At 53.9% G+C, this 13,018-nt stretch overlaps 5 protein-coding genes across 5 annotated transcripts; 2 read left to right on the top strand and 3 right to left on the bottom strand.

Annotated features, from left to right (window-relative positions):
• Positions 1 to 536: 536 nt before the first annotated feature.
• Positions 537 to 2,543, bottom strand: NCS54_01133400 (Importin subunit alpha; the record flags this gene model as incomplete). The annotated part of the gene is made up of 3 exons (XM_053156614.1): positions 537 to 1,451; positions 1,504 to 2,013; positions 2,310 to 2,543. 3 exons carry the CDS (start codon positions 2,541 to 2,543, stop codon positions 537 to 539), a joined length of 1,659 nt encoding a protein of 552 aa, XP_053012589.1.
• A 760-nt stretch (positions 2,544 to 3,303) lies between these two features.
• NCS54_01133300 (Protection of telomeres protein 1) lies at positions 3,304 to 5,698 on the top strand (the record flags this gene model as incomplete). The annotated part of the gene is made up of 3 exons (XM_053156613.1): positions 3,304 to 3,852; positions 3,904 to 4,870; positions 4,926 to 5,698. 3 exons carry the CDS (start codon positions 3,304 to 3,306, stop codon positions 5,696 to 5,698), a joined length of 2,289 nt encoding a protein of 762 aa, XP_053012588.1.
• A 507-nt stretch (positions 5,699 to 6,205) lies between these two features.
• Positions 6,206 to 9,904, bottom strand: NCS54_01133200 (SCD domain-containing protein; the record flags this gene model as incomplete). Its single annotated transcript, XM_053156612.1, has 3 exons — positions 6,206 to 9,121; positions 9,174 to 9,385; positions 9,439 to 9,904. The coding sequence occupies 3 exons, from the start codon at positions 9,902 to 9,904 to the stop codon at positions 6,206 to 6,208; spliced, it is 3,594 nt and encodes a 1,197-aa protein (XP_053012587.1).
• A 445-nt stretch (positions 9,905 to 10,349) lies between these two features.
• On the top strand, positions 10,350 to 11,339 carry NCS54_01133100 (Hypothetical protein; the record flags this gene model as incomplete). Its single annotated transcript, XM_053156611.1, has 1 exon — positions 10,350 to 11,339. One exon carries the CDS (start codon positions 10,350 to 10,352, stop codon positions 11,337 to 11,339), a length of 990 nt encoding a protein of 329 aa, XP_053012586.1.
• Positions 11,340 to 11,499: 160 nt separating this feature from the next.
• On the bottom strand, positions 11,500 to 12,732 carry NCS54_01133000 (Hypothetical protein; the record flags this gene model as incomplete). The annotated part of the gene is made up of 1 exon (XM_053156610.1): positions 11,500 to 12,732. One exon carries the CDS (start codon positions 12,730 to 12,732, stop codon positions 11,500 to 11,502), a length of 1,233 nt encoding a protein of 410 aa, XP_053012585.1.
• Positions 12,733 to 13,018: the final 286 nt, after the last annotated feature.

The following is a 13,018-nucleotide window of genomic DNA, read 5'->3' as shown; positions in this document are numbered from 1 at the left end:
CAGTTTTCAAGCTTCATCTCGGAATCTCCCGATGCACTAGCACGGGGTTCCACCTCCATTCGCATCAATCATACATGATGCTGCCAGACTCCTTCGGCGCCGTGTTGCGCGAGTCTTGTGGGCCTGGACAACACCCTTCATGATGCCCTTCTGCCTCCACGTCGACTCGTCCGCCTTGGCCACTTCTCCGGCACTCCTCTCGAGATGCGAAGCGCCTCCGCTGTCTTCGCTCTCTCTCACTTTCTTCCTCTCTCAGGCTGGAGCTTTCAAGCTACCATAGGGCCTGTAGTCTGCGGGGATGGGATTTTCCCTCGCATAAACCTTCCAGATACATTAAAAAGACGCGGTTGGGTTGGGGTGTGTGATATCATAGGGGTGGGGGGGTAAAATGACAGTCTGGTAGAACTGTACTGGGTAAGGGGTCGTGATGCTACTATAATGCTAGGGTTGAAGACTGCTCCACGTTTCGGATATCCAGTCGGAAGTCATCAAAAGGCATGCATTGTCCTCTCAGAACGCTGCTGCAAGGTCAGGCCCTACATGTCCATCGCGTCGCTGCCCTTGCCAAAATCGAAGCCGCCAGAGGGGGCAGCACCGTTGGCGCCGAAGCCGAAAGTGCCGTTGGGGCCGGCGGGCTGCGAGGCCATACCCTCATCAGCGTTCTCCTCGTCGTCAGAGAAATACTTCTCAATGATGTTGTAGGCCTTCATGTAAATCTCCTCGTTGGCGTTGTTCTGGCAGTCGTGGATCTTCTCCATACCACCACACTCCTCGATGAAGAGGGCGTAACGGTTGATGGAGTCACCGCTCTCGCCAGCAGCCTGCTTGTCGAGGTCGCCAATCTTAAGAATGTTCTCAAGACCATCGAGAGCAACCTGGATGATCTTGTTGTCGGGGCAGGCGAGGAGATCGCAGAGAGGCTTGATGCAGCCCTGAGCGACGAGGTATCGGATCTGCTCAGGCTTCTGCAGACCTCCAGAGGTGGCGTTGCTGATGGCCCAGCAAGCCTCCTTGCGGGTCTTCAGGTCACCGTTCTGGAGAAGGTGGATCAGAGGAGGAATGATGTTGGCATCGATAACGGCCTGGATCTGGGACGAGTTGCCGGCGGTAATGTTGGAGATGGTCCAGCAAGCCTCCTTGCGGATACCGTCCTTGGTGGAGCTGAGCAGAGAAAGAAGGCAGGGCAGAGCGCCGCAGTTGATGATGACCTGGGTCTGGACATCGTCACCGGTGACAATGTTTCCGACGGAGCGCAGCGCAGGGGTCTGGACAGAGGTGGAAGCGTGCATGAGCAGCTCCACGAGTCGGCGGGGGATGCCAGCCTCGATGACGGCCTGGATCTTGTCGTTGGATCCATCAGAAAGGTAAGAGATGGCCCAGCAAGCATCGATCAACACCTCATCGTCGAGAGAGTAGACAAGCTTGGAAAGGACAGGGAGGGCAGGGGCGATCTAAGGGCAGATATCAGCTTGCGTTCACATGGTTCGATGTTTGGTCACTTACGGTGCTCCAGTCGGGCTGAGGGGTCTTGCCACGGCAGAAGTTGCTAAGAGTCCAGGTCGCGTTACGGAGCATGCTGAGCTTACGGCTATCGCCGAGGAGGTTAAGGAGAGGCTTCAGGGCACCGCAGCTGAGGACGTAGTCGCGGCAGTGAGGGCTGTCACCGGCAATGTTGCCGAGGGCCCAGACGGCCTGTTCCCGCACATCGGGCTCAGGGCTGGCGAGAAGCTCGACGAAGATGGGGACAGCGCCGGCCTCGATAACAACCTGTGTCTGGGTGGCGGAGCCGGAGGCAATGTTGGTCAGAGCCCAGGCAGCCTCGAACTGGACAAGGGTATGAGGGGATCGCAGGAACTCGACGAAGCGGCTGACAACACCGGTCTTGATGACCTCCTCGATCGGGGGGTTGCGCTCCTTGGAGAGCAGCTTTCGGAACTTGGTGGTGGCTTGGATCTGCGCATCGATCTGGTCCGAGAAGACGCCAGCGACCATCTGAGGAAGGTCCTCGTTCAGCTAAGAGGAGGGGTCAGCAAGGGGTCTCTTGGTGACGATTCAGGCTAGGATTGTGAAAGTTGAAGGGCACGCAGAGGCGGTAGGGCCATGGAGCGGGACGTGAGCGTCATGGCAAACGTGGTCGGCCTCTGCTCAGGTCACCGAGCCATACGCAATGTGGGGTTCCATGAGATGGGTTATTTTCCCCCACATCACAGGCGGGAGGGACGGGGCGAAGCGAAGGACGGACGAGATTTGCAAGGCCGCCTCGGGCGAAGTAGACGACGCATAGATGAAACGGAAGATGAAGCACATACCTGAGACTCGGTGGGAGCGGACTCATCGTCGCTGTCGGGGGCGGCGCCGAGGGAAGCGCCAGGGCGGTTCTCACCGGTTCCAATACCTCGTCGCTTGGCCAAGTTCTCCTCACGCTTCGCCTTTCGGATCTCAACCTGCTGCTCCTCGCGGCGACGACGGAGCTCCTCAGGCTTGAAGGTGTTCTTGGCCTTGAACTGGGTGCGGCGATGCTCGGGGATGTATCGCTCAGCCATGGTGACTGGTTTTGTTTTGGTACGAGGGGGCGTTGGTAGGTGAACAGCAGCAGCAAATTCTTGTGCGGGGGGAAGCGCAAAAGATGTACGAGAAGGAGGGAGCTCAGCGTTTAAATGAAAATAGGCCGGCTCAATAAGGTTCCTCGCTTGGGTAAGATGGCGGGAAGAGTCGAGAGATGTGAGGAGGAAAGGGAAAAGGAGGAGAAGGAAGATTTTGTTGTTGATGGAGAAGGTGAAAGAGGAAGGCTTAAGTTGGGTTGGTCGACCGGGGACTAGGAGGGCGTTGAAATGATTGACCCAGCAGGCGAGTCTTTCTTTGGGCGACGGGCAACAGTCACCACTGACTTCCAGGAGAGCTAGGCCCAAAAAGAAGCCGCTACCGCCTGTGCCAAAATAAAGGGCCCCGGTCGGGTGATTTCAGCCTCAGGTCTCAGGCAGAAACTTGGGCGCCATGGAAAGCGTCCAGAATCATCCACGCACGCATGGATGGATGGATGGATCCCTTCATTCACCCACTCGCAGCCCAGGCAAATAACCTCTTCTCCTCACTGAAAGGCGGTGGGTGATGGATGGTGCCTGAAGTTGACGCATCAGGTACTTGGCAAACACTGCTGCCTCAACAATTTGTATACAGTATCTGCAGTCTTCAATTTTATTACTGTACCTCCCCCCATTCACATGAAAGCAAAGCAATTTGCCACAAAATTAAGATGAACGGTCAAATCACATGCATCGTCACGTGCTGTCGCGATACAAAGACATGGAGGGGCAAGCCTCTCTACGCGTCTGGGCCCTATCATGTACGCTCAGACGCCATGGACCACCGCGTCTCACTGACCCTCTCCCCATCACACGACGACGTCACATCTCAACTGTGACTATACGCGACCGCGTAAAGCTGCAAACAATCAAGGATCCTCTTACTCACTGTCATTTGCCTCGTGATGCGGGAACTGCCTCGCAGCTCCTTCGTCAGCTACAATGTCGCCGCCACCCTTACTTCCGGGCTATGTCTCGATTCGTAATATCCTTGACGGCCAGATCCGCCAGAATTCCATGGTCAATGTCGTTGGTGTTATCGTCGATTGTCGTGCTCCTGTTCCGACCAGAGGCACTGGTGAGCCACTCTATCATCACCATCTCTTCCTACCACGCTAACACGCGCTCAGACTGGAAATGCCAACTTCGCATCTACGACTCTTCAGTTGAACAAGACACTGAATCTTCAATCTGTCTCAACATTTTCCGTCCTAGCAATGAGATGCCAAAAGCTGGCTGTGGCGATGTCGTACTCATTCGCTCAGCCAAAGTGCGTGCCCCCGCATGCCACGGACAGCATCCTCACTGACCGGCTTCTCAGGTTCAAAAGTATCAAATGGACATGCCTTCGCTCATAACCAACTGGAAAACGGCCATCGCATTATACCAAGCCTCTAAAATTCCCAAGCCCCCAGCTGATGCCTCAGTCGCACTTCATCATCCTATCAAATCCAAGGACCGCCTTCCTGATAACAAGGAGAACGCCTTTGTCTCGCAGATGTACCACAGCATCGACAAAGACCGCCTCCCAACAGAAGTCGAATTTGAGAGTATGGTACTCACATCGACAAATGTCAAAGACAAGTTCAACCTCCTCGAAAATATCAAGGATGGCATGTTCTGCGACATGGTGGTTCAAGTCGTCAAGCCGCCCTACGACATGGGCGATAAGGTGACACTTTGGGTTTCCGACTATACTAAGAATGAATCCTTTTATGAGTTCAGCTACACTGGGGATCTCCCTGGGGGACGAGATGGCGATCCGTATGGCTACACCGACAAGTTCATGGACACCTCTTCCACTCCCAGTTCCAACTGGACAGGACCTTTTGGTAAACGATGCGTCCAAGTCACATGTTGGGAGCCTCACGCCACTGTAATTCGTGAGACCAACCTCAAAGTTGGCCAATGGGTGTCTATCCGGAACGTTCAGATCAAATTAGGGCGCAACAACGCCAATTTGGAGGGTTTTTTGAGAGAAGACCGCGGTGCCAACGGACCAAAACTCAACATCTGCCCACTGACACTAGATGACCCCGAGAACATCAATCCTCATATGAAGGACGCCCTCCGAAGGAAGCGAGACTATGAACGCCTCAAGAAAACCCAGATCAAGGATATGGCCGAGGCAAGCAAGGCAGGCCAAAAACGCAAGTCAGAGTTATCCACCGAGTCGGAACCCAAAAAGAAGAATTCCAGGTCGAAACGGAAAGCAAAACGTGCACAAGCTCAGCTGAGCCAGAAGAAGGATGAGCAACCTATTGAGATCTCAGACCTGAATTCCCGAGGTAATATTAGGCTTCACCTCAAGTCACACTCAGATCTGCTAACTTGCATCTACAGTCAAATGCGAAAACATGGACAAGCCCACCAGCTTCGTGGCTGAAATGACTGAACCTGTGTATCACCAGACAACCATTGATGGGCAGGACGTGAAGCTCCAACTGCCCTTTGTAAACACCAACTACCGCTCCAATGTCAGAGTCGTCAACTTTTTCCCTTCGGACCTCGTGGATTTCGCCCGCCCCAAGAAAGAAAGAGAGTTTGACATCCTCTCGGATGATGGAGAGGAATCCCTCTCTGGCAGTGGCTCAGAGGAAGAGGAAGATGCAGATCAGAGTACACTGGACGACTTTGCAGTCAAGCGCAACTGGGAATGGCGCTTCTATCTGGAACTTGAAGACGCTGCTGTCCCTGAGAAGAAAAGCAAGCAGAGGATGTGGGTTGCGGTCGACAACCAAGCTGCTCAGTGTCTTCTCAACCTCGATGCGTCCAACTTGAGGCACGGGACAAAGGATCTGCAGATGCTTCGTGACCGACTATTCACACTCTGGGGAGAACTGGAAGAGCGCAAGAGTCTGGCCCAGACTAAGAAGAGGGAAGCGCAAGAAGCTGCTCGAAAGGGAAAGCCCCCTAGTGACAGCGACGATGAGGACGACCAGCCTCGCAAGACCAGGAACTCGGATAAGGCGCCGGTGTCTAGTCGGCCGTTTTCATGCTGTATTCGACAATACGGTGTCAAAGTTTTAGAGTCTGACCCAGGCAAGGCCGACGCGGGAGAAGGGAAGCGTTGGCAGAGAATGTACAACCTCTTTGGAACACGGATAGCAGGCTAGGAGTCTGACGGTACTGTTTTGGTTCACGGACGGAGAAATGGGCAAGCCAGAGAGTTTGGGCCGTGGAGTTTTGCATTTCGGCGGCGCTCATAGGTACATGTAGGTATTTCCTTTACCCGGACAACACCAGGAAAAATAGGGCGTAAAAGGAAACTGTCTGAATAAAATAAGTTGCAATGACAACAAACGTTTTGACTTGGGTTTCTTTTCTTTCGCACACACAACAATCTCTAGACGCCGCGAGCTTTCCTTCGGTCACATACCCAGACTCCAAACCCTGACGACACACGTGTGGGAGACCAAGAGGGCTACACCTTGATAGAAACACAGAAAGCAATAGAAAAAAGGGAGGTCATGTTTGAGACAGTGAGCCTACAAAGTCGCAACTTAACAGTAGAGAAAAGTCCAAGAGTTCCCGCCTGATAAAAAAGAGCATCGTGTCCACCGTTTACACATTTGCAGAAGCCAAAAAAAAAGAAAGAAAAAAAAAAAAGACAGCCTCGCCTTTTAATCCCCGAGAACTTCATCATCTGATTCATGAGCTGGTCGTTCCTCTTCGTGTTCGTCGTCGTCGTCGATGGGATCCTCCTCAAGGAGGCCCTTGCGCCGGAGATCCTCCCGCGAGCCCTCCTCGGGCGGCGGCGTGTCGTCAAAGATGTCGTCCGAGTCAGAGTCGTCGTCCCCGATGGTGACGATGGGCTCGCTGAGCTGCGGCTTCTGGGTCTTGGAGACGGCGGCGGTGGAGGGGGGCTGGACACTGGCGGCCTTCTTTCTCGTGCGCTCAGCAAGCTTCTCCTCGTCGAGATAGGCGACGACTTCTTTGAAGTTGTGGCCGAGTTTGTGTTGGTTGCGGAGTAGACGTCTCCGTAGCTTGCCGGCATGAGCGCCACGGTGGTCTACGAGTCTCGCTGTGATGGCGAGGACGTACTTGGCCGTGAGCTCACAGAGCGCCTTTTCGGCCTTGAGCTCAGCAGCGAACCGCTCTTCCTCAGACAGGCTCTCGTCCTCATCATCCTCATCTTCATCTTCGTCATCAGCCACTGGATCTTCATCCTCAGCTGGCTCGTTCAGCGTCTTATCCTTCTTTGACTTCTTGGCGTATTGTCGCTCGGCGCCGTCAAATATGGCCACCAGTTCGGGCACAAGGCCTGACTCAATCTCCTGAATCAGTGACTTGTACTTTTCGCCACCCGTCGCTGCCTCTGACTCGGAGCTTGACGAAGGACGAAAGTGCTCGATTGTTGGTCGAAGGCTTGCAAAAGTGAGGTGAAGATCGCAAAGACTTCCGGTAGCGAATAGTCGAAGCTGGTCGATGGCAGCCCGAGATGAGAGCGTCTCGATGAGATGTCTACGGAAGGTCTGCCGTAGCACGGATAGGCGATCAAGATCAGCATCTGCGATATTCACGCCAGACGAAAGCAGCTTGGAGAATGCCCGGGCCTTCCACATGAAGTAGAATTGGCAGCTCTTGATGGCAAACGAGACCACCTCGTCCTCGAGATCATCGAGGTCCTCGTCGTCCAAGGGCTCGTACTTGCCCCGGTGCACAATGTTAGCCAGGATCTGGATGGCTGGTGATACAGGTGACTCTTCAGTGCCACCTTCGGCTTCCAGAACGTCGATGCAATCCGAGATGCTTGCCAACTTGCTGATCTTGAGAAGAACTGTCGACAGCTCCTTGAGAGGTGCTTCGGCGAGGTTTCCTCGTGATGAGATTTCGCAAGTCTTGTCAAAGTTGTGAAGAGCAGTGACGACAGTTTCCCATAGGTTCGAGAGCTTGCCATCAGTCAGCTCCTCGAGTTCGTCGTACTGTCGTGAATGCAGCAAAGCTGTGGCTGCCTCGGACAAGACTCTCTTATCGTCGTGTCGGTTAAACTGCGTGCTGACCTCATCAAGCAGGCTCTCATATTTGCTGGTATCCTGTCGCAGTTGTTGGAAAACGTCTAGGTTGAGGAAATGAGCCAGACGAAGGACAATCGCTGCCGTATCCGGTTCGGCGCCAAACTTGCTGAGGAGCTTGGGGATGAGACTGACAAGCTCAAGCGCAATGTCCTCAGAGCTCAACCCATCGGTTGTCTGCAGCTTCTTTCTCCCCTTGTCATGCTCACTAGCCTGGGCAAGGCTTGACTTGACTGCTGAACTCAAAACATCCAAGAGAATCGCCTCTTCAGTTGCCGCGGGAGCGACCGCCTTCTTGAATGCCCTCTCTGCATCATTGCCCCTGGACTTTGACCTTGAGCTGGTCGTGTGGTCGTAGAGGAGGTAGCCTGCCAATATCCTCCAGTCCTTGATCTCTTCGACTCTCTCATAGAGAACCTGCGATGCCAACGAGATTCTGGTGTCGGGGATTGTTGTCTCCAAAAGATCCACAGCGACGTCTAGCCTCAGGCTCTGTGCGGTTTGATGGTGTTCCTCGATCTGACTGTCGTAAATAGCGAGCGTCTCGGCGAGGCACTTGAGATCAGCCCAGTCGGCGCGAGGTGCGTCAAAGGGATCCTGTGGTCTTCCATCCTCATATTTTCCTGCGGGTATCTCATCCATCACCTCTGAGCCACCAAGGTCTTCTAGCTTCGAGTCGAGGGCCTCATCAACGCACGCCACAAAGAATCCGACCACGGCTTTTCGGATTCTGAACTCATTGTCAAAGATGAGCTTTCCAATGGCATCAATCTCTTCGGCCTCCAGCATGCCCTTGGCACGAAGAACATCAATCAAGCCAATTGCCGCCACGCGAACAAAGACCTCAGAATCCTTGCAGGCCATCTCTATGAGCCTAGGTCGGAATCTGTCAATAAAGTGGCCAAGCTGAGACGCGTCTCGCTTGAAAACCTTGGTGAGCTGCTTCAGAACCTCATGTCGAGTCGGCGCGTTGGTATCTGACAGCATCCAGCCAAGGTAACGGAGGTAACTTGGCTCAAGAAAGACGTTTGGCAAGCCCAGGATCCAGTTTCCGAGTGCTTCGACGCACTCAGTTCGGATCTTGGGGTCAACATCTCGGTAGCGATGAACAAAAACCGTGTCAAAGAAGGATTGAATCGCTTCACTGCAGATCTTGCGGTTGCTGTTGTTCTTGTCCAGCTCCTTCTGATGGTCTGCTGCCATGACTTTGCTCTTGGCTTTCTTGGCCTTTTGCAGGCGAATCCCGACATGGCTGATTCTGTCGTCCAATCTGTCCGCCACCCTCACCAGCCCCGTCAGAGCGGCTAGTGATATGGTAGTAGCGGTGTGGCGGAAAGGTCGGAGAGACGATGAAGACATGCTGGCCAGCCAGGCGTGGAGATTATCGATTAGACTCTCATCTTGATAAATGAGGTTGGCCTCGTGGATGGCCAAGAGGAGCTCCTCGAAAAAGCTCACTAGGATGTCGCGGAAGGACCGCGTAAACTTGGTCCTGAAGATTAGAGGATAATCTGTGATTTGTTGCTATCATCCTGTCAGTGCCACTTCTGAAGCCTCAGGCGCGTTACAATGGTACCTCTTGGTAGACACTCTGAAGATCAATCAGTCGGTTGGGGATGTTCTCGGGGTCCCGAATGTCGTCCTCGTTGACCTCTTGATCGCAGCCGGCGCATTGCAGGATGCAATTCACGAGGTCCGTCATGGCTGCAGCTTCGTCTTCGCGGTATTTGTGCACCCATTCTGTAACGACCGACTCGACAGATTCTCCTCCAGTACCAAAGAGATCAGCTAGAGAAAAGTTAGCATCGGAAAAGCGCGCATCAAGCCGAGAGTGCGCCTACCGAAAAGGCCGGTTCCCTTCTCGGCCGCCTCCTCAATGCGAACCGTCTTCTTGGGCCTGCTGGGAAGGCTCTTGGCAGCCTGGGTAGCTCGCGCAGGTCGCGAGGGCTGGGATCCATTGATTTTGGGCTTTTTGGATGGCTTCTTTGCGCGACTTGTTTGCGACGACTTCTTTCTGGAGCGCGGCGCAGGGTGGTCTTCGTCGCTTTCATTGTCGGGCTCGTCGCTCATCTCCTCATCGGAATCAGGCACTTCATTCTCAGCATCCTCGTCGTCATCGTCATCATCTGCATCGTCTCGCTTGCGCTTCGCGTTTGAGGATTGAGTGGCGGGCTCGGGGGTGAACTTGGCGGGCGCTCTCACGACGCGTCCCGAACGACGACGCGTTGTGCCGTCGGGATCGGGGGTCGGGGTGAGGGTCGCGTTATTGTCCATGGTCTCTCGTAGAGGCAGTCGCGAGGCTGGCATTGAGTATATGGACTTTGCAGTCTTGAACCCTCGATGCGGGGGCGACAATGGTGTTGCTGGCCACTTGGCGCGTCGAATGTCGCGTGGATGACGGCGCAAGCTATTTTGGAAAGTGGGCGGTTTCTGGTGCTGGATGATGGCGGATGAACGTCGGCGAGGGGAGGTGGCCGCCTAACGAGAGAGAGCTGCCTGAGCCACCTGCGCTGAGCCACCTCAAGCCACCCCTGTTGAGGCCCAAGCTCCGCTCTAGAGCTCGCAGCCCCAGAACAAGCGGGGCCCCAGCCACAATCCACGCACTCTTATCAAGGCTTGTTTGTTTCAACTTGAGAGGAAATGCTTCTACTATTCATGATCAAGATGGAGATATTTTATATCAGATGAAATTGGCCCTTCATTCTTTCCTTCTCGTTCTTTAAATCATACACATCACCAATATGGTTCCAAAATGGAATCGCCTTTCCCTCCGTCCTCTTCCTCCCCCGGTGATGGCCGCATCGTCGTTGGTCTGTTACCTGCTGGTGGGAGCGGTCTCCAAGCAATGACTTATCAGTATCCACTGAAACTGATCTCGCCTGCGCCTTCACCAACCCAACCAAGCATTTTGGTCTTTCTTTTATCATATGGAGGCGGCCTTGTTGCTGGGGACAGCGTCAACTTGACCATCCATATCCGAGAGAAAGCGAAACTCAGCATCGCTACACAGGGACATACCAAGGTCTTCAAATCTCCCTCAGCAGATGTCACCACGCGGCAGAATTTGAATGTCACTATCGACGATGATGCCGCCATGTGTCTTCTTCCGGACCCTGTCCAGCCGTTCGAGGACAGTGTGTATGCGCAGACACAGATATTCCGACTCAAGAGCCGGGCTTCTCTGTGTCTTTTGGACTGGGTGACTCAAGGTCGTGCAGCCCGTGGAGAAAACTGGAGTTTCCACAAATGGTCTGGGCGCAACGAGATATGGCTCTGCGATCAACCCGACGCCTCTACCGAAAGGCTTTTGGTGCGAGACTCGATCATTCTCTCGAGAGAAGCGAGCAAGTCTGTGGGACGATCACTCCCGGACATGATGCAGAACTTGGCGATATCTGGGACTCTCATCTTGCGTGGAAGCAAGATGGAGTCCTTGGGAGAGTTCTTCATGAGCGAGTTTGCCGCACTTCCTCGAATTGGAGCCAGGGATTTCCGTTCGCCAGAGGCGAAGGCGGCGGGCGAGCAAAACCTCTCAGACCATGAGCGTTGGCGCTTGCAGAGACTCGAGAAGGAAACTCAAGGCGGTATCCTTTGGTCTGCAGCACACGTCCGAAGCTGTGTGGTCGTCAAGTTCGGCGCGAAAACTGTGGAGGCTGGGAGAGATTGGATCGGAGCAATGATCATCAAGGAAGGGAGCATTGCCGACCAATTCGGCGACCAGGCTCTTATGTGTCTCCGATAGGACTTGCCAGTCAATGATCGGGCATGACGTTGGTGGTTCCATTCACGTTGTCTATGAGCACATGAACATGGCTTTCATGATAATTTTACAATTTACATCATATACCAAAGACAAGAATCACAATACACGCTCGCCTATCATATATCCAACAACGTTCATCTTATCCTCCGCCCACAGCTCCCGCTACAGCGCCTATCCCTTCTCCCGTGATTTCAGCAAATTTGGACAATGCCTTGATCTGCCACAATTTAAGCATGGCCAAGACTGCCATGTTTGCCCAGTCCGATCCCATCTGCCCAGACGCCCCTCGGCCGACGAAGCAGAACCAGCCCGAAGACTTTGAATAGTCAAACTTGGCTGACTGGCTAAAGACGGCGAGTGCCTCTTCTTCCATGCCTTGGCGCACAAGCTTGAAGCCCTTGCCCGCTTCTCTACCGAGAATACCACTGATTTCCTTCTTCTCCGCCTTGACCCATAGGAAAGTGTTGCCGCCAACATCAAACTTGATCTTGCTTGGGTCTGAAGACTTCATCTCGGTGAACCGGCCGTCTGCCCAGTTGACATTGATCCTGCTACCGGTGAAGCCCACCCCCTTAGCTCCAGCAATCAGCATCTGATTCATGCCGTTCATTCGAAAGAGTTGCATCTTGTGATGGGCACCGAAGCTGATGTCGGCGCGATATTGTACATCGCCGGGGTGTCTTCCGATAGTCATGGTCTTTTGACTGCTGCTCCCATCGAGGAAGATCATAAAGTCGGAAGCGAAGAGACCAAACGGCCTGTCTGGTGCCATCTGGTGAGACTGTGGTGGCGCGTTCGGGGGAGGATAGCTTTGAGGACGCAGTTGTGGGCTGTGCTGCGCGTAGCCACTGGGAGGCGGGCCACTTGAGCTCTGGGGACGTTGTCCGTACATTGGTTGCCCTGGAGGGGGCTGTCCGTATCCTTGAGGGTTTTGGGTATACGGCGGAGGATTCGGTGGTGCGAGGTTCTGGCCATAACTTTGACCGTATGCTGGGTTGCCATAAGCCTGTTGGCCATAAGTTTGGCCACTGTTATTCGGAGCGCCTTGTCCACCATCCCAGCCTGGGGATCCGTAGTAGACGGGAACTTGACCAGGAGCTGGCTTGCCTTGACCAGAATAGTCCCATCCTTGGCCAGGGCCGTAATAAGAGCCCGAGTGTTTAGACTCGCTTGCTCCCATGGTAGGTAGTGTATAGAAGGTAGCGTCACTTGTTGTTGAGGTAGCCTGTAAACAGGTAGGTAGGTATGTATGTATGGAACCAGTTGAACTTGGGCTCAACCAAAATTTGGATAGAGAAACAACAGCCAACATGACGGTCGGGCTCTGCGGTTTATGTAGACCCATATCATCTGCAATAAAGCAGAGGCTCATCAACCAGGCCGCTCCATCGGTGCAATACTAACCACTTGGTGTCGGAGGCTGACATCACAGGCTGACCAATGGAACCCCAGACGCACTTCCGAATCTGGCATAACCGAGCGCTGGAAGGGATCAGGGCGATCAGCAGCCCCGTAGCTGCAGGTTCGAGGGCTGCTACTGGTGACTCGAAATAGAGAGATTTTCATCGAAAGCCGCGAGCTTGTCGCACAACTACGAGGGTGGCTTTTTCAGCAGCTGCGGCAGGGCTATGGTTTGGTTGCTGACCAAGAAACTGCCA

Source organism: Fusarium falciforme, chromosome 9 (assembly GCF_026873545.1).
Source record: "Fusarium falciforme chromosome 9, complete sequence".
In the NCBI taxonomy this organism is placed as follows: Eukaryota; Fungi; Ascomycota; class Sordariomycetes; order Hypocreales; family Nectriaceae; genus Fusarium; species Fusarium falciforme.
This window is presented reverse-complemented; position numbering and strand designations above follow the sequence as displayed.